Source organism: Poromitra crassiceps (assembly GCF_964638095.1).
Source record: "Poromitra crassiceps genome assembly, chromosome: 17".
Classification (NCBI taxonomy): domain Eukaryota; kingdom Metazoa; phylum Chordata; class Actinopteri; order Beryciformes; family Melamphaidae; genus Poromitra; species Poromitra crassiceps.
This window is the reverse complement of record NC_139635.1, coordinates 18,147,166-18,164,963: the sequence shown is the minus strand read 5'-3', so window position 1 is coordinate 18,164,963 and position 17,798 is coordinate 18,147,166. Positions and strand designations below refer to the sequence as shown.

Here is a 17,798-nt window from a genome sequence, read left to right as displayed (position 1 = left end):
ACTTGCACTTCCTAGCAAGTAGCTAATCAGCTAATCTATGCTCAGCCTTTACAACAGCGCTTCTCAATCGACGGTTTACTACACTTTTATTTTTTATCTATGTAATGAATGCAGAATAGTTTATATTTAACCTCTAAGCATCTTCCATTCTTGGTGTGGACAACAGGAACAGAAGATGCCAAAATGGTGTCATTTTGGGGGTTTGTGAGCAAAATAAGTTGCGAAGCAGTTTTACAGGCACAGTGTGAGTGAACTTCATCTTAATTATCTTCATCTTAATCTTAATCTTCATCTTCATCATCTTAATGAAGTTATTATAATTGATAGAAATGTGCGTCCAAGGGAACTTGAAGTGGGACCAGCAGGTCAACCAAGTGCTTTCCACTGCCAGCCGTAAGCTGCACGTCTTGCGTAGGCTTCAAGGTTTTGGTGTAGGCAGAGCTGATCTAGTGAGCACTTTTAAAACGTACATCCGGCCCACCATAGAGTATTATCGTGCTCCAGTGTGGCAAACCTCCCGATCAGACTACCAATGCAATCAGCTGGGGAAGATCCAAAAAAGAGCCTCGCTCAGTCTCCTCAGCATCTGCCGGCTCTCGGAGAGGAGAGAAGTTCTGTGCCGGAGTTAAGCGCCCGGCATGGTTTTGCGCAGCCACGACTTGGAGCCTTGCCGCCGCCGGGCGGCGACAGCGAGAATGTAACTCGTTCAAAACACGTCCAAAACGTTATCGTTATCGTTTACCAAGAACTTGCAATCGTGTCGGTGGGGGGAACATTTTATTGTCCCGGTGAGCCTGCAGAAGGCTTCGCTAGATGAGGGACAAGCACGTTAAATGAGGAAATGGCATTTTCCTCATTCCTCACAACAAGGAGTTGACGGCGCTAGACGGGCCGGCGCAGAGTGACATTTTCGAGGAGCTGCACGCCCCCTACGCCGAGCTGCGCCGATAGGACGCCCGGCTGCGGCGACCCCCTCGGGCGCAGTCAGCGCCGTCGATTTCGCTCGAGCAGAATTTGCGCTTTACGCTCATCATGTCCAAAACTCCCTCCTGAGAGAACTCCTCCCCCGCCTCCAATGGCTCTGTCTCTGGCCGCAGCACCAGACAGGCCAGTAAGCTCCAGTCTGCGTCAACAAGAACCGAGCACCATAGGAACTCCCCCATCCCCTACCTGAGCAGACTTATAAATGAAAAGATGTAACTTGATCTCCTATCATATTTTAACCCCTCTTTTCTTTTTGTGTTTGTGCTTTTAACATTTATAGTGTAAAGGAGACGTAATTCATCTGGCACCAGGTCAGACACCAGAGGTGATTGCAAGGTCCAACGTAGACTGACCACGTTTGGTCAGAACGTCCTGTCTATAAAAGGCAGCCAAACGCGGACTAGTCTCCCCGTCTCCATAAGGGACAGTCCCACCCTTGCCACTTTTAGAGGTAAACTTCAACAATGGCTGAAGTCCAACCAGTCATGTGATCACAGGTAATATGTTTTTGTTTTTTGTGTGTATTGCTACTATGTATTTTTGTAAGTGTATTGCTGCTATGTACTTTTGAGTGTATTGCTGCTACTTATGTTTTTACGTTTTATATATTCTGTTTTTTGTGTCTTTCGGGGACAACGGATGGAAATTAGCCTCGTGCTAAATCCGGCAATTCTTACACTCTTATTATGTTCCAGGTGACTGTATCTGCTTCATGGTTTTTGTGTTCATTAATTTTGCACTGTCCCGTCCAAATAAACAAATAAATAAAAATAAATAAAAATCTAGTTTTAACTCAATGCAATATGTTCCTGAATAAACGTCAACTCAAACTGGTCACACCTGATCCTTGGTGGCCCATGTACTTGAGGAGGCATTTTCCCGTCTCGATGCTCCACAGCATGGCAGTGTGGTCTGTTGGGACAAATGAGAGGAAAGTTATTAAAGAGAACACCAACAATGATTGAGAGAACATTTAAGCCGTTTTCCCACATGCGCTTTATACCGGGAAATGACCAGAAAGCGGTGTAATGCCTTCATGTGTGAAAGTTGTTTTCCGGTATAAGCGCGTCCCCGTCATCGCGGACATTTCACCACTTCGGACCTTGTGATAAGAGCGGTATGTCTGCTTCATGTGTGGGCGTGCCGATTTCCCCCCCTCCCCTCTCTGCTCGCTCTCTGGCCAGTCCTTCAGTCCTCCTCAGTCAGCAGCCCGACACACAGGGACAGACACAGCGAAAATAGCCGCGGCTTGTTCTGAGAGTCTTGCAAGCCGCGCAACGCTTGTAGAGAAAGCAGATGCACGAAGCGAAATGTGGAAGTATTTTGCTTACGTTGCCGACAGCGAAGGCAAGCCCCTGGACACACCAAACGAAGCCAGTCTGTAAAAAGTGCTTCAACGCGACGCAGGTGAACGGATAAACATCGAACCAGCCAGGCTATTAGGGGCACGGTGGCTCAGTGGTAGAGCTGTCGCCTCGCAGTCAGAAGGTCCTGAGTTCGATTCTCGCCTGGGACACTGTGGGCGCTGTGGTTGTGTTCCCCCCCATATCTTCAGTGCCTACTGCCCAGGTGGGGTATCTCGTCGTAAGGGCCTTTCTGTCTGTGTGGAGTTTGCATGTTCTCCCCGTGCTCCCCCAGGGGGGTTCCTCCGTATATAACCCGTATATAACCCCCCCCACTAAAAACATGCAGAAGATCAGATCGTCATCGTCACTGGTCAGTGACGACAACATCCGAAGTCGGTCCCCGGGCGCTGTACGAGAAAGCGACCACTGCTCCTGGCCTGCCCCAGGAGGAAAGGACAAAGCCAGGATGGGTTAAATGCAGAGGACAAATTTCACCGGCCACCGTCAGCATGTGTGTGTTGTGGCCCTCCGTGCATGTGTTGTAGTGTGTTGTGTGACAATAAAGACGGGCTGCCGTCTGAAAATCGTTTTAAATCGTTTATTTCTCTCAGACAGGGATCCCAACTTCTTCAAAGATTTCAGTTCAAAGACTGGTTAGCGAATGTGAAGGATACAACATACATGCCCTCTTAAGTCAAACGAGTGTGATTTATTGTGTGACAAGCAAACTTATTTCACCATCGGAGTTTTGTCATCGGAGAAATGTGCCCCCCACCTGTGGACATATTTCATTTTATTCACCTTATGTAGCCCCGCCCACTTGACCCATTGTGTCACGACTTCCTGTTCAAAACGCCGGCTGTTTCACCTGCTCAAACTAGTCTGACTCACCTGGTCAAACCTAGTTTGACCAGGTGAGTCAGACTAGGGTTTATGAGTCACAGGAAGTGTAAACACAAGCAGAACTTCAGATTGTGTTTACACTTCCTGTTGGTCTCTCAAGCCAGACTGTCTCTTCTACATAGGGTCAATTGACCAGACAGGCGGACAACTATTTGATTAGTCAAGAAAATATTCCACAGGTTCATTTATAATGAATAATCGTTAGTTGCTGTCTGTGAGTGAGTGAGTGAGTGAGTGTGTGAGTGAGTGAGTGAGTGAGTGAGTGAGTGTGTGAGTGAGTGAGTGAGTGAGTGAGTGAGTGTGTGTGTGTGTGTGTGTGTGTGTGTGTGTGAGCACAGCCACGCCATTTTACGTACGATCGTGCTGAAACTTTCAGAAAGTGTGAAGAGCGCCCCTGTCTGGCTGCCTGTTGAGGCGAGTTGAGCAGCTCCAGGGAGAGGCAAATCGTGACTTTTTAAAAGCGCAAATCCGATCGTGTCAGTTCTTTGTATGTACATCAAACACATATATTGCTCATATATTTCTATCTGTTGGGGAGCTATTATCCACGGATTTTACGAGATTTGTGGGTGTCGGGACCAAACAAGACGCGGAAATATCAGTCCCCACTCGTCCAGCCTGCCAGTACACAGGCCAGCCTGCCAGTACACAGACCAGCCTGCCAGTACACAGACCAACCAGACTGCCAGTACACAGACCAGCCTGCCAGTACACAGACCAACCAGCCTGCCAGTACACAGACCAGCCTGCCAGTACACAGGCCAGCCTGCCAGTACACAGACCAGCCTGCCAGTACACAGACCAACCAGCCTGCCAGTACACAGACCAGCCTGCCAGTACACAGACCAACCAGCCTGCCAGTACACAGACCAGCCTGCCAGTACACAGACCAGCCTGCCAGTACACAGGCCAGCCTGCCAGTACACAGACCAACCTGCCAGTACACAGACCAACCTGCCAGTACACAGGCCAGCCTGCCAGTACACAGACCAACCTGCCAGTACACAGACCAGCCTGCCAGTACACAGGCCAGCCTGCCAGTACACAGACCAACCTGCCAGTACACAGACCAACCTGCCAGTACACAGACCAGCCTGCCAGTACACAGACCAACCAGCCTGCCAGTACACAGACCAACCAGCCTGCCAGTACACAGACCAGCCTGCCAGTACACAGGCCAGCCTGCCAGTACACAGACCAGCCTGCCAGTACACAGGCCATACGGGTTGGACGTGCGGAGAACGCCACATTTACACTGCACACTGCACGGGCATTCCACTAGTAGAGACTTAGAAAGAAAAAGAGCGAAAGTAAGAAATAGAAAGGGAAAGAAAAAGAAAGAGGGTTAACGAGAATGGGAGAGAACAAAAACTCAAAGGAATAGTGTTAGAGAGAAGGGCCAAAGAGGACACGTTAAGTAAGAAAGAGACAGAACCAGACTGACAAGGAGAACCAAAGAACACGTTAAGTAAGAAAGAGACAGAACCAGACTGACAAGGAGAACCAAAGAGAGAGAGGGTGATTGATGGTTAGAGAGAAATGGCAGTAGGAAATACAATATAAGAAAGAGCTAAATCAAATCAAATTCATGCATTTGGACTCGACTTGTTAATTCATACAGACTGTTTTGTTGTTGTTTTTTTCGTTCGCCCTAATAATCTGGTATAAGATATTGATAGCTATATTTCCCCTAGAACATGTTTCAGCCCTGGAGGGATTTCGAAACGTACCCCGACGGCAACGGTGGGGGGCCCTCGCTGGCGACGCTAAACTTTTAGCTAACCTGCTCGCATCTATGTTCGCAAAGGCATCCCAAGTATCATCATACTATTATGGGATGCGATGCGAACTGTTGTATTATGGGATGTGCGTTTCCCAGGCAACGACACACGTCGACACATTTTGGAATAGCGCTGCACGCTGACACGATGCTCCTAAAAGCAAAATGCTTATTGTTTTGAATGATTTGACACCTTCTATTACTGTCAACACCAGTGTTGTTGTTAGAGCTGCCGAAAATAATCGATTCAGAGATGCATCGCGATGCTTAATAGGACGATTCTGAATCGATTAACAAATATCAAAAATCGATTATTTAAAAAAATATATATATATATATCTTTATTTTTTTATAATCAAATAAAATAGAATGTAAGTACATGCAGTTGTTTATTTTAATTATGGATCATAATACAATGCAATTCCAAATGCACTTTTATTTTAAAAGTAGCCACACAGTGAGAAAAAAGAAAGTGAGAAAAAATAAATCATGTATTGCGGAAAAAGTGATGCATCGATTTAAGATGCATCGCGATGCATCGAGATGCATCGGAGATGCATCGTATAATCGAATCGAATCGAATCGTAGACTTCTATAATCGAATCGTATCGAATCGTGAGGTCAGTGAAGATGCACAGCTCTAGTTGTTGTATTGTAATAATATGTCATAAAGGTTTATTGAAATTTTGGGGAGAGCAGGTGGGGGCCAGGCGGGGGCACCAGATCTGTAGAATGGTAGGGGAAACACTGTTAATACTATGACCTTATTCAAATCCGTACGTGGATTCACGCTCACGTTCAGTAAGTTCGGACTCGGACTCGGGTAACGGGGACTGAACTCGGACTCTTCGGACTCAAACCCGGGGGACTTGAGGTGCAGTGACTTGAGCACAACCCTGACCTGCGGAGGCGGTGCCCAGCACCACGGGCTGCGTGTGGCTCACGCTCAGGTCCCAGATGCCGTCCCGGTGGCCCACGTACTCCCGGACCAGCTGGCACACGGCGCGGGACGTGGTGGCCTTGAAGCTGGACACGATCTGACGGGGACAGCAGCACAGTGTTAACACACAGCGCCCCCCCCCTGGCAGCGCAACACACACGCACACACCTGACAGACAGGGCTCCTACACACCCTCCTTTCAAAGTACCACATTTCTCCTCCTTTGCTCGAGACTTTTTGTGCACACAGACACTTGGACATTTCGTTGTCTTTCAAGGTCTTCTTTGGTGAAATTCATGCGGTCAAAATTGCAGTGTTTTAGGGGTACGACATGAGTTTAGACACCATAGAGGCCCTGTTTTTTTTTTTTTAATAATGATCTTCTCAAGTCAAGAAATCAATAAATGTGGGTGCTACATATTTTCTTTTAAGAATCAATTTCCAAAACTTTTAAGGCCTTATTTATTTATCTATCTTCAAATCCACAAACTTTCAATGATTTTCAAGGCCCATGGGAACGCCCTGGGATACCCATTTAATTATGGCTTGGCAATATGACTGTCAAATGCAGTGTACCATATTGCACTACAGCTCATGTTTCGTCCTCCACACTTTTTGAGTCCATTCTGAAACGCTTTGAAGCTGCTGCTCAGACTGATGGTTGTTTTTGCGTCGGGAGGTTTCTGTGTAGGAGCCCTGGGGTAAACGGAGGGAGGAAGCGGGGTCAGCAGAACTGAGGATCACTGAGGAGGAAGAGGCCCTGACAGTACAGCCAAGGCTAAGAAGCGTTGGCTGACATTGGCATTATTCGTGTCAATCAGTCCTGGGTTCAAAAGCACTTCACAAAGAAATGTCGGCCGGCATTTGTTTGAATCCACTCCGAGCACCATGGATTGGACGTGGGTTTCGTCACAGAGGAGGACAGGACATTGAGCGCCACAAAGCTTAAACTCTTTGAACCTTTTCCTTTGTTGGTTCTGGTTTACATTGAACGGTAGTAAATAGCTGTGCAATGTGTGAAAATATATCTGTATAAGTATTGTTTAAATTCATGTGTGGCTTATTTATACATATATATATTATGTACATACATGCACATTGCACACTCCTTTCATATTAGGGTTGGCACGACCCCCGTCGACCTCTGAGCAAATCTACATCGGACCATTGCGATGTCCATTTACCGTCTCTTCATCAATTCACTTTATATTTCTCTAACTCACAACTCCTCTGCCACTATATGAATTGTCCAAACAGAATAGCCCGCCCACGTGGTGCTCCGTCCGAGTGGACTTAAAACAAGCACTAACAGTTACTGTGAACTACTGTTCCGCCCAGATCTGGCATCAACACAAACAAATGCGCCAGTACTGTATAGTGCGTTTGAAAAGGGTGGATTACGGTAAGTGCAAAAGAAATGGCTGTAGGAGGGGTCGTGGGGGGGAGGAGTTACGCATCGTAAGGCTTGTTATCGGGCATCATGTCAGCAGCACCGGCGGGTGGAGCTCTTTACATGAAACACTGGGAGGACACAGACTGGACTTGGGGTTCGCTTTGGGCACAGACCACTAAACAAGTTCCAACTGAAAGGAAGCGGGAGAGCATAAAGAACCACGTCATACATTTGAAAAATGAACCTCATTGTACACAATAGGACAAAGCATAATATCATTCAAATTGTGGAAATTGTCATAAATTGCTGAAGTAACACTATAGCCATAAATAAATAAATAAATAAATATATAAATAAATACATAAATAAACAAACAAACAAACAAATAAATAAATAAATAAAAAATAGCTGAAGCTTTGATCAAAATGCCATTGATAAGCCTGGTGGGACTCTTTTCTACCCGGATTTGCTGGTTGTTAGCAAGCAGCATGGTCCGCTAACCTAGAGCCAGTCTGGACAGCAGCTGAGAATTACACTGAACCACAGTGAGTCATGGCATCATGTTTTTGTTTGTATGTTTTTCCAGATCCCCCCCCCATTTTCTCCCCAATTGTACTTGGCCAATTTCCCCCTGCTGCTCCGCCCCCTTGCCGATCTGGGGAGAGCCGTAGACTAGCACCACGCTTCCTTCGTCACATGCGCAGTTGCCAGCCGCTGACAGCGGGGAGCTTCACCTGCAGGACGTACAGTAGCACGTGGGAGGATCACGGCGCTATTACCGGCTCCCTTCCGCCCCCCCCCCCCGACCGACCGACCAGAGGAGGCGCTAGTACAGCGACCGGTACACATACCCCCAATCCGGCTTCCCACCCACAGACACAGCCAATCGGGCCTGTATGGAACGCCCGACCAAGCCGGAGGTAACACGGACTTGTGTCGGTAGGCAGGGAATCTACCGCTACACTACCCGGACGCCCTAGTCAATTCATGGCATAATGGTTAAGAGAGATGTGGATTCTTGATTTTCAATCCTAGTATGTATGCAATGTAATATGATTTGCTATGTAATATGAATGCAATGCAACAAGGTTGTGTGTGTGATCTGTGATGTGAATGTTGTCTCACTCGCCATGCAATAGAGAGCCAAAGTGGAACGTCACTTCCTGCTTCAGCACTGTACCAGAGATTTTCATCCTTTATTTATTTTCCCATAGACATTTTGTAAAATGCGTATAAAAATAGTTTTACTTGTTCAAACCAAACGGTTCAGATATATTTAGAAACAGAAGAGATCGCATAACATTTCACTCGGACCAAAACGTAAAAAAAAAAATGCAGGTTTAAAGAAAATATTTTTTCAATGTTGTTTTTTTAAGTGTCGGTCAGAATGAAATGTTCTATGGTCTCTCCCGATTCTACATATAGCTGAACCGTTTGGTTTGACCGAGTAAAACTATTTGTATAGGCATTTTAACGAAATGTCTATGGGAAAATAAATTGTGGAAGAAAATCTCTGCTACAGTGCTGAAGCAGGGAGTGACGTTCACTTCGTCTCCCTATGTGACATGAATTTGAAGTGTTTGGGCTCTGGAGGTGGATTTGAACATTAACAGAAGGTTGGATCTTGGCTGAAGCAGTGAATGAGAAGTAATTGCATTCCTGCAGCGGTTGTCGAGGATGATTAGGAATCCAGAACTTGTTCAAATGTAACATTGGTGCAAAATGCCACATTTAAGCAACGGGCATAGGAAGGTTTAAGGAAAACACAAAGCATTGAGCAGCTGAGTAGTGAATTGAACGCACCCAGCGGTTAATAATAATGACGTAGAGTAGTGGCCATATCACACTTTTGCTTGTTTTAGCATCATTGAATAATCAGTGGAGAGAGGCTGATGCCAAATAATTCAAATGACCCAAAGAAATGGGAGCAGGCCAGCGGTGACCCCACATGGACAGTCTTAGTACCGTGCTCTAATCCAGGGGTTCCCCAATATTTTGGGTGTCAAGAACCCCCCCAATTACAGGGAACGTAGATCCCATGCATCGTGGACCACCAGGTAATGGTGGAAGATAGATAATAGTGATCGGAATACATGATCTCCTGTTTTATTACATTCTCTTTTCTCGACTATTCTGTGGAGGAAGGGACAGAATGTAGGGAAACAGTGGATGGATAAATCCAGGAGGCGGTAATGCAACCATAAAGGATGCCAACTGCCATAAAACACCACAGAAGAAGAAGACTTTTCTGTCTTTGTGCCAACGCCTTGTGCATTATATTAGGGGTGGGCGGATCGATCCCAAAGATATCGATACTACTATCGATAGTACTTTTGAAGAATCGATTTGATTCTAGGGTCAATAAGATCGGTACCAGTTTCAGTTTCTCTCTTCCCATTTCCTCAGCTGTTACCGTTAAGAGTAACAGCTAGTAACAGTAGCGTTACCAGAGTTAGCCTGGTAACCAGCCCCTGCGATTCATATGGGGCTGGACACCAGGCTATACTGTATGTACCCAATTCATCAGCTGTTACCGTCAGTGTTCAACTCAACGAAAAACACTGTTGGCCAACTGAAAAAACTCACCCGGAGTCTCAAGATCCAAACATAAATCAGATTAGAAATAAAGTAAACTAAAATAAAACTAACTTCTTAAATATATAGATTCTAGAGTTGATTCATTCATTTATGTAGCCCTTTCTTTTTCTTTACAAAGTGCTACACGAATGGATTCAGATTGAGCAAACTGATGACGGATTCACCTCATAAATCATGACACACTGCTCTCCCTTACATGAAAGTACAGGGCAAGCTCTCAGGTTTTTCCCATGAAGGAAAGCAATCCTGAAAGTTGTAAGTCCCTCGAATGGCCACTTGAGGCAGGACTCAGAAGTCCCGTCGTTCCCGTTCACCCCCCATGTTAAAATGCCCCACTTTGTAACAGTGATCAAGCATCTTCACAGCCTGGACCCAAACAGGGTTCTGCTCTATATAGCTAATTTTTTCCTTTTCATAACAACTGTAGAGGGGTCACTTCTTGTATAACTCACCCCCGGTTGGAGTAAAATAAGACGATATAAAAGGGGATGATTGACAGGTCGCCTGTCCAGTGATCGCGTAGCTTGCCGATCGCGGACCAATAGCAGGCGGAGCTGCGGCTCTGGGAAACCCCCCGTCTCACGGCAGCTGCGCAACGAGCCCAAGATGGCGACAGACGACACTTTGGTGCAAAGCGCGAGTCCAGAAAATAGTGGATGATGGGTTTTGTCCACATTATTTAGGTCAGCGCTCTGGCTTGACCTTTGACCTGTATTACTTGTTATCGGATCGGAGGCAAACTTTGCGCCCACCCCTACTCCATATTGAGCTACACAGGGAAACAACTTAACACGCTCAGTGTCATGTTCTATATACACTGAGCTGAGCTGCCAGTGAAACCACATATTGAGATATCGCTTGACAGGGTATTACCCAGAGATATCGGGTTTTCTTTTTTTGTTTTTTTCCCCCCGATTTTTTATCCCATTTTTATCCCCCGTTTAGTGCTCATTTGAATTACTCAATCCTGGTTGCTACTCCATCCTCTGCCGATCTGGGGAGAGCCGAGACTGATTCCATGCATCCTCCGAGACATGGGCAGTCAAGTCAGCCGCTTCTTTTCACCTGCCCGAGGAAGCTTCACCGGTAGGACATAGCACGTGGGAGGTTCACGCTATTCCAACCAGTTCCCCTCCCTCTGAACAGGCGCCCTTAACGATCAGAGGAGGAACCATATAAGCAACCAGGATGTTGCATGTTTTTGTGAAGGGGGTTCCTATATGAAGGAGACCCCCGGGAGGCACGGGGAGAACATGCAAACTCCACACAGAAAGGCCATTTTGCCGACCCCCACCCGGGTGGTGGGCACTCGAGGACATGCGGACGGGCACGCATTCCTTCAGTGTTCACATCGGCCCAGGTGGGAATCGAACCCACGACCTTCGAGCTGTGAGGCGATAGTGCTTACCACTGCACCACCGTACGATATCGGGTTTTCTAACGTAAGCGCAGTAATCTAACCCAGACCCGCTGTTATGACTATTATTCAATGATGTAAAAAAAAACAAAAAACAAAAACACAACAGTGCACAAAATCTGATATGGCCTCGCTCAGTTCAACAGAGCGCACACTCTGCCACGATGATGGAGCGATGGTGATGAAGGCAGCCGACAAACCGCCGCTGAATGAGTGAATGAGTGAATGAATGACTGAATGAATGGACAAGACGTCTCCATCGTGTACCATTATGTGAATGCCGACAAGTAGCTACGTTAAAAAACCAAGGAGGTGCAACTGAAAAAAGCCCGTTAGCGAGATCAAATATTCAATGTTTGATCTCACGTAAGAATAAAGGAAAGAAAAAGAAAAGGTCAAAAAACTAAACTCCTACATTTGAATGGCCAAGTGCCTTGGGGAGGGCGTGTCCACCCCCCGGCTGGGCTGCTCATGCATATTGGCACACGGGGGGGGGGGGGGGGAGAAATCAACAAATTACCCATGAGTCTCCACCCCACAACTCCCAGCTGGTTACGCTGAAGTTGCGGGCTCCGCCTACTCTGGCATAGCAAGAATTTGAACGCGGCTAAGAGCACAAAGTGAAAAAAAGACAAGAGTTTGTTTTCTTTCCAATTCAAAAGGTCAAGTCATCTTAAGCTTCAAAGGTCAAGTCATCTTAAGCTGAAGAGGTAGATCAAACCCAAGTGTTGCTTCTTGAAGTTAAATTACAGTAAATTATCATAAGCAAACTCGCCAATAAGACCTGTATTACACCTTCCATGGTACAATTGCCAAAGGACAGTTGAACATATTTTTTCAATCAATTCTTACATTTTTTTCTATAATCAACGCTTTCATAAGAATACTGCACCACTAGAAAATCTGCAAGCAGACAACAGCCTAAAATGTCTCTAGCATAATAATACAATAAAATGGTTACATCCAAATTTCTTGAGCATTATGGCAGCTGGCAAAAAGACAATATTTACCTTGCTTGTGGAAGCTTTGTACGTGGTCTTTAGTTTCTGTGACAGCTGACTTGTGCTATGACTCGCTATAAACAAAAGCCACAACAATCAGAAAGATGGGACACTTTATGCACCGATAACAATAAGAAGAGAATGGAAAAAGAAGCGTTGTAACAAATATAAAGAAGTGACCAAATCATGCAGATATAAATTTGTATCTGTGGAAAACACAAATGTACAGGACATAATGGCCTAAGGTGGATGGAGGTTACCTTTGGTTTTGAGCGCTCCCTTGGCCAAATCGCTCCCTTCGATAGTCTGTCCTTCCGCAGCCAAGCGATCGTTCAGCGTCTCCATTTCTCTGCGCACTGAAAGGCAAACGGCTCGTGTGTTATAAAGGCTTAAAGGCCAAAGACACTCCAACAAACATCTCATAATGTCCATAAAACCATTCAATTGTATGACACTAATTCAACAAAAATCATGAGAATAATGACTCATATGAATCATTTGAAATATTGGGGGGGGGGGACAATAGAATTCAACGGTGACCGCCCACTTTTTCCGCAGCGCCGGTTCCACAAGAGTATCCATCCCCCCATTCATTTTCTCCATAGATGTTTTGAAAAATCCTTACATAAAGAGTTTTAAGCCTGGAACCAAGAAAACCAGCTAGCAGATGAACCATGAGCGACCCTAAAACATTTGACTCTGAGAACAAAAAAATGATATAATGCTCAGTCAATTTTCCCTGGGTAAATTAAATTATATAATGCTCAGTCAACTTTCCCTGGGTAAATAAAATGATATAATGCTCAGTCAACTTTCCCTGGGTAAATAAAAGGATGTAAATAATGCTCAGTCAACTTTCCCTGGGTAAATAAAAGGATATAATGCTCAGTTAACTTTCCCTGGGTAAATAAAAGGATATAATGCTCAGTTAACTTTACCTGGGTAAATAAAAGGATATAATGCTCAGTTAACTTTACCTGGGTAAATAAAAGGATATAATGCTCAGTTAACTTTACCTGGGTAAATAAAAGGATATAATGCTCAGTTAACTTTACCTGGGTAAATAAAAGGATATAATGCTCAGTTAACTTTCCCTGGGTAAATAAAAGGATATAATGCTCAGTTAACTTTACCTGGGTAAATAAAAGGATATAATGCTCAGTTAACTTTACCTGGGTAAATAAAAGGATATAATGCTCAGTTAACTTTCCCTGGGTAAATAAAAGGATGTAATGCTCAGTCAACTTTCCCTGGGTAAATAAAATAATATACGTAATGCTCAGTCAACTTTCCCTGGCTAAATAAAATAATATAATGCTCAGTCAACGTTCCCTGGCTAAATAAAATAATATAATGCTCAGTCAACGTTCCCTGGGTAAATAAAAGGATATAATGCTCAGTCAACTTTCCCTGGCTAAATAAAATAATATAATGCTCAGTCAACGTTCCCTGGGTAAATAAAAGGATATAATGCTCAGTCAACGTTCCCTGGGTAAATAAAAGGATATAATGCTCAGTCAACTTTCCCTGGCTAAATAAAAGGATATAATGCTCAGTCAACGTTCCCTGGGTAAATAAAAGGATATAATGCTCAGTCAACTTTCCCTGGGTAAATAAAAGGATATAATGCTCAGTCAACGTTCCCTGGGTAAATAAAAGGATATAATGCTCAGTCAACTTTCCCTGGGTAAATAAAAGGATATAATGCTCAGTCAACGTTCCCTGGGTAAATAAAAGGATATAATGCTCAGTCAACTTTCCCTGGGTAAATAAAAGGATATAATGCTCAGTCAACGTTCCCTGGCTAAATAAAAGGATATAATGCTCAGTCAACTTTCCCTGGGTAAATAAAAGGATATAATGCTCAGTCAACGTTCCCTGGCTAAATAAAAGGATATAATGCTCAGTCAACGTTCCCTGGGTAAATAAAAGGATATAATGCTCAGTCAACGTTCCCTGGGTAAATAAAAGGATATAATGCTCAGTCAACGTTCCCTGGCTAAATAAAAGGATATAATGCTCAGTCAACTTTCCCTGGGTAAATAAAAGGATATAATGCTCAGTCAACTTTCCCTGGGTAAATAAAAGGATATAATGCTCAGTCAACGTTCCCTGGGTAAATAAAAGGATATAATGCTCAGTCAACGTTCCCTGAGTAAATAAAAGGATATAATGCTCAGTCAACTTTCCCTGGGTAAATAAAAGGATATAATGCTCAGTCAACGTTCCCTGGCTAAATAAAAGGATATAATGCTCAGTCAACGTTCCCTGGGTAAATAAAAGGATGTAATGCTCAGTCAACTTTCCCTGGGTAAATAAAAGGATATAATGCTCAGTCAACTTTCCCTGGCTAAATAAAAGGAACATTCAGAATCAATGGTGGAAGTGTCTGTGTCTCTGCTGAACTCACATTCCAGGTTTTCTATGTAGAGGTTCTCAAACTCCCTCTCGATCTGACCGAACAGGTCCAGCAGATTGCTCCTCAGGGACAGGGGCAGTTTGGAGTCCTGCAGGGACCAGGGAGGACAGTGAATAACTAACAGTCTTAGTTCCCACAACAAAACCAAATACTGCCAAGCTTCCCTTAAGCAAGACACTGAACTAGAAGACTGGTTGTCGTGGGCAGCTCCCATTGGCCAACAGTAGGAGACTGAGGTTGTACTGCGCAGCTCCCAGATGTGAATGTGTATTACTGAGTGAAGGTGGAGCAGGGGCGGGGCTGAAAAAAGAATAATACATAAACATAGAAAAGAAATGTTGAACAAACGATGAGAGACTGTAACAAAAAGCACAGAACTGTACAGCAATAGTCACCTTATGTAGCCCCGCCCACTTGACCCATTGTGTCACAACTTGCTGTTCAAAACGCCGGCTGTTTCACCTGCTCAAACTAGTCTGACTCACCTGGTCAAACTAGTCTGACTCACCTGCTCAAACCTAGTTTGACTCACATTATGAGTCACACTATAGTTTATGAGTCGCAGGAAGTGTAAACACAATCGGAACTTCCGATTGTGTTTACACTTCCTGTTAAGTCTCTCAAGCCAGACTGTCTTTTGTGCATGAGGTGAAAAGCATGGGAGAGTGGCTCTTATCTACAGAAAAGGTCATTAAAAAGAGACCTCAAATGGGGGTCCCGCCGACAAATCTTATTGCCTCTTTAGAGGGGTACTCACAAAAAGTGTGTGTGTGTGTGTGTGGGGGGGGGGGGGTGTTGGGAACCACTATTCAAAGGGTTAGAGAGACAATCCTGTAACCATAAGGAACATCACTGAAACAGGAGCAAGACACTGAACTGTCTGCTCAGACAGACACTGGGTTAAAACAGCAGCGAAATGACTCAAATAGACGGTAAATACATGATGGGGGGGAAGAATGGGCAGGGATTACGGAGATGGGGGAGGCTCAGTGAGCGAGGTGAACAAATATTACATTATTTATTCAAAGGAGATCTCATAGAATAGCATTTAAATGTGTGTGATTTGGTTAAAGAGATAGTTCAGTAGTTTGGGGGAATTTGACCGTTTTTTCCCAACTTTCCCAGAGTCAGAAACAAATAAAACACCTTCAGACAGACGTCCTTTTTCCTGTATTTGTTGTAGTCTGAAGTCAAACGGCAACATCAGACTCAAATGCTGAGTGTCTATGGGATTAAATAACATAATCATGATCCCATAGGCATCCAGGAATTGAGCGAGAGGGGCTCCTTTTTCCCAAGCTTTTTCTTGGGGGGGGAGGGGGGCCACAGTCTCAGACTTTGACAACCCCTGAGTTAGGGAATCCAAAATCAACGGCGTGGTTATGGAAGCCAGCCATGTGACTGGCACTGCTTTGTTTACTGGAGCCCCGCAGCAGAAAGCGCTCTTGTTGCAACAATAAAACGCTTGAGGAAGGAAATGAGACTGAGCCTCCTGTTTCATAGAGCAGAAAGAGAGAATCAATGAAAGGGCTAAATAGTGACTCCACCGAAGCCTGGACACACAACCACAACTAAATGATGGCCTGGAGCACTGACTGTACACAGACATATATATATATATATATATTAGGGGTGGATGGAAAAAAATCGATTCACCTAAGTATCGCGATTTTTAATGTCACGATTTTTTGAATCGATCTTTTATTCCAGAATCGATAATCGCAACAACAACAACAACAACAACAACAACAACAAAATTGGGTGCTTGCAGTCAGGCCACTCACTGAACAGCAGGCCAGGCGCCGCCTACTGGTTTACTAGTGGTTTTATTACTTTATTAGTTAGTCTGAAGTAATAATTACACTTCAGGGTTAAAGTGGGTGCATCTCATTGTAAAATTGGACTTCAAACGGCCCAAATCTGGCTTCAAACGGCCCAAATTGGGCTTCAAATGGCCCAAATTTCACACGCGTCGGCCCATATCAGCCTGGCCTGCTTGGTATCTAATGCCCGGCCTGAATTATGATCCCAGTCCGCCCCTGTTTTTAACTATATCGCCCAGCCCTACTCATGATATATAATATACAGTCTCTAGTGTATGATTCAACTTTTCCCATGTTCTAATCTAGTGTAAAAAAGCAAACAAACTGAAAAAATAAAAGAAAAAAATAAACAAAAATCGCAATAAATCGTAATATCGAATCGCAATAATCGTAGAATCGCAATACTTAAGAATCGCAATATAAATCGAATCGGCACCCAAAAATCGTGATAGTATCGAATCGGGAGATAAGATCGCCACAGCCCTAATATATATATATATACACATATATATATATATGTCCCGCTGGTTGCCCTCCCAGTATTTGCCCCTATCCACCTTATTCTTTGCCCATACAAGGACGCTTCTGCATTATGTCATTTCGTAATCGTTCGGTTTTAAACACGGAAGTAGAGTACGCCTACCGCAGTCAGATTTAGACTTGCCAAAAAGCTGTTTTCAAGCTAAAAAAAAAAAAAAAAAATGTTTTAAAGTTTTAATATTTGTCGGGTGAGAACGTTACATATATGTGACCAGTTTATCAGAATAACGCCTATTTGGAAATCCTTAACGAGCAGCGAGGACCAGGAGCGCTGACACCGGTCGGACTAGCTACTGTATCTGTCAAACCCTACTGTAATTAGACTACTGGCAGTGAGAAAACACTGTCGACGTGCTTTTGTAACTAACGTTAAATGCCGACCGGGTACAGCCATCGGCTCCTCGCAGCAGTAACGTTATGAACATGTAACTGAAGTTGGCCGCAGTGTGTAGCTTAATTCTGAATGTTGCCAAACTTCATTCATACTGATGTTTTATTTTGAAAATGGCCGCCAACTAGCACTGAACCGGAAGAACAAATACGTTGCGTCGAACGCGGAAGAGAGAAAAAGTGGGCGTGGTGAATAAGGTGAATAGGAGCTCAGTGAAGTGCGATGTTAGCACCTAGCGCTCACAGGCAGATGCTACAGCGCAC

The 17,798-nt window shown here is 44.5% G+C and overlaps 1 protein-coding gene across 1 annotated transcript in view; it reads right to left on the bottom strand.

The window, feature by feature from the left end:
* Nucleotides 1-17,798, bottom strand: part of LOC310791811 (WD repeat-containing protein 37) — a gene marked incomplete at its 5' end in the record, with an annotated part of 44,561 nt that overhangs the window by 13,316 nt on the left and 13,447 nt on the right. Inside the window, 5 exons of the mRNA XM_083653485.1 lie at nt 1,825-1,896; nt 5,915-6,050; nt 12,372-12,436; nt 12,623-12,718; nt 14,773-14,869. Of these exons, the coding sequence (XP_083509611.1) occupies nt 1,825-1,896; nt 5,915-6,050; nt 12,372-12,436; nt 12,623-12,718; nt 14,773-14,869 (466 nt within the window). The remainder of the gene's footprint in view (nt 1-1,824; nt 1,897-5,914; nt 6,051-12,371; nt 12,437-12,622; nt 12,719-14,772; nt 14,870-17,798) is intronic.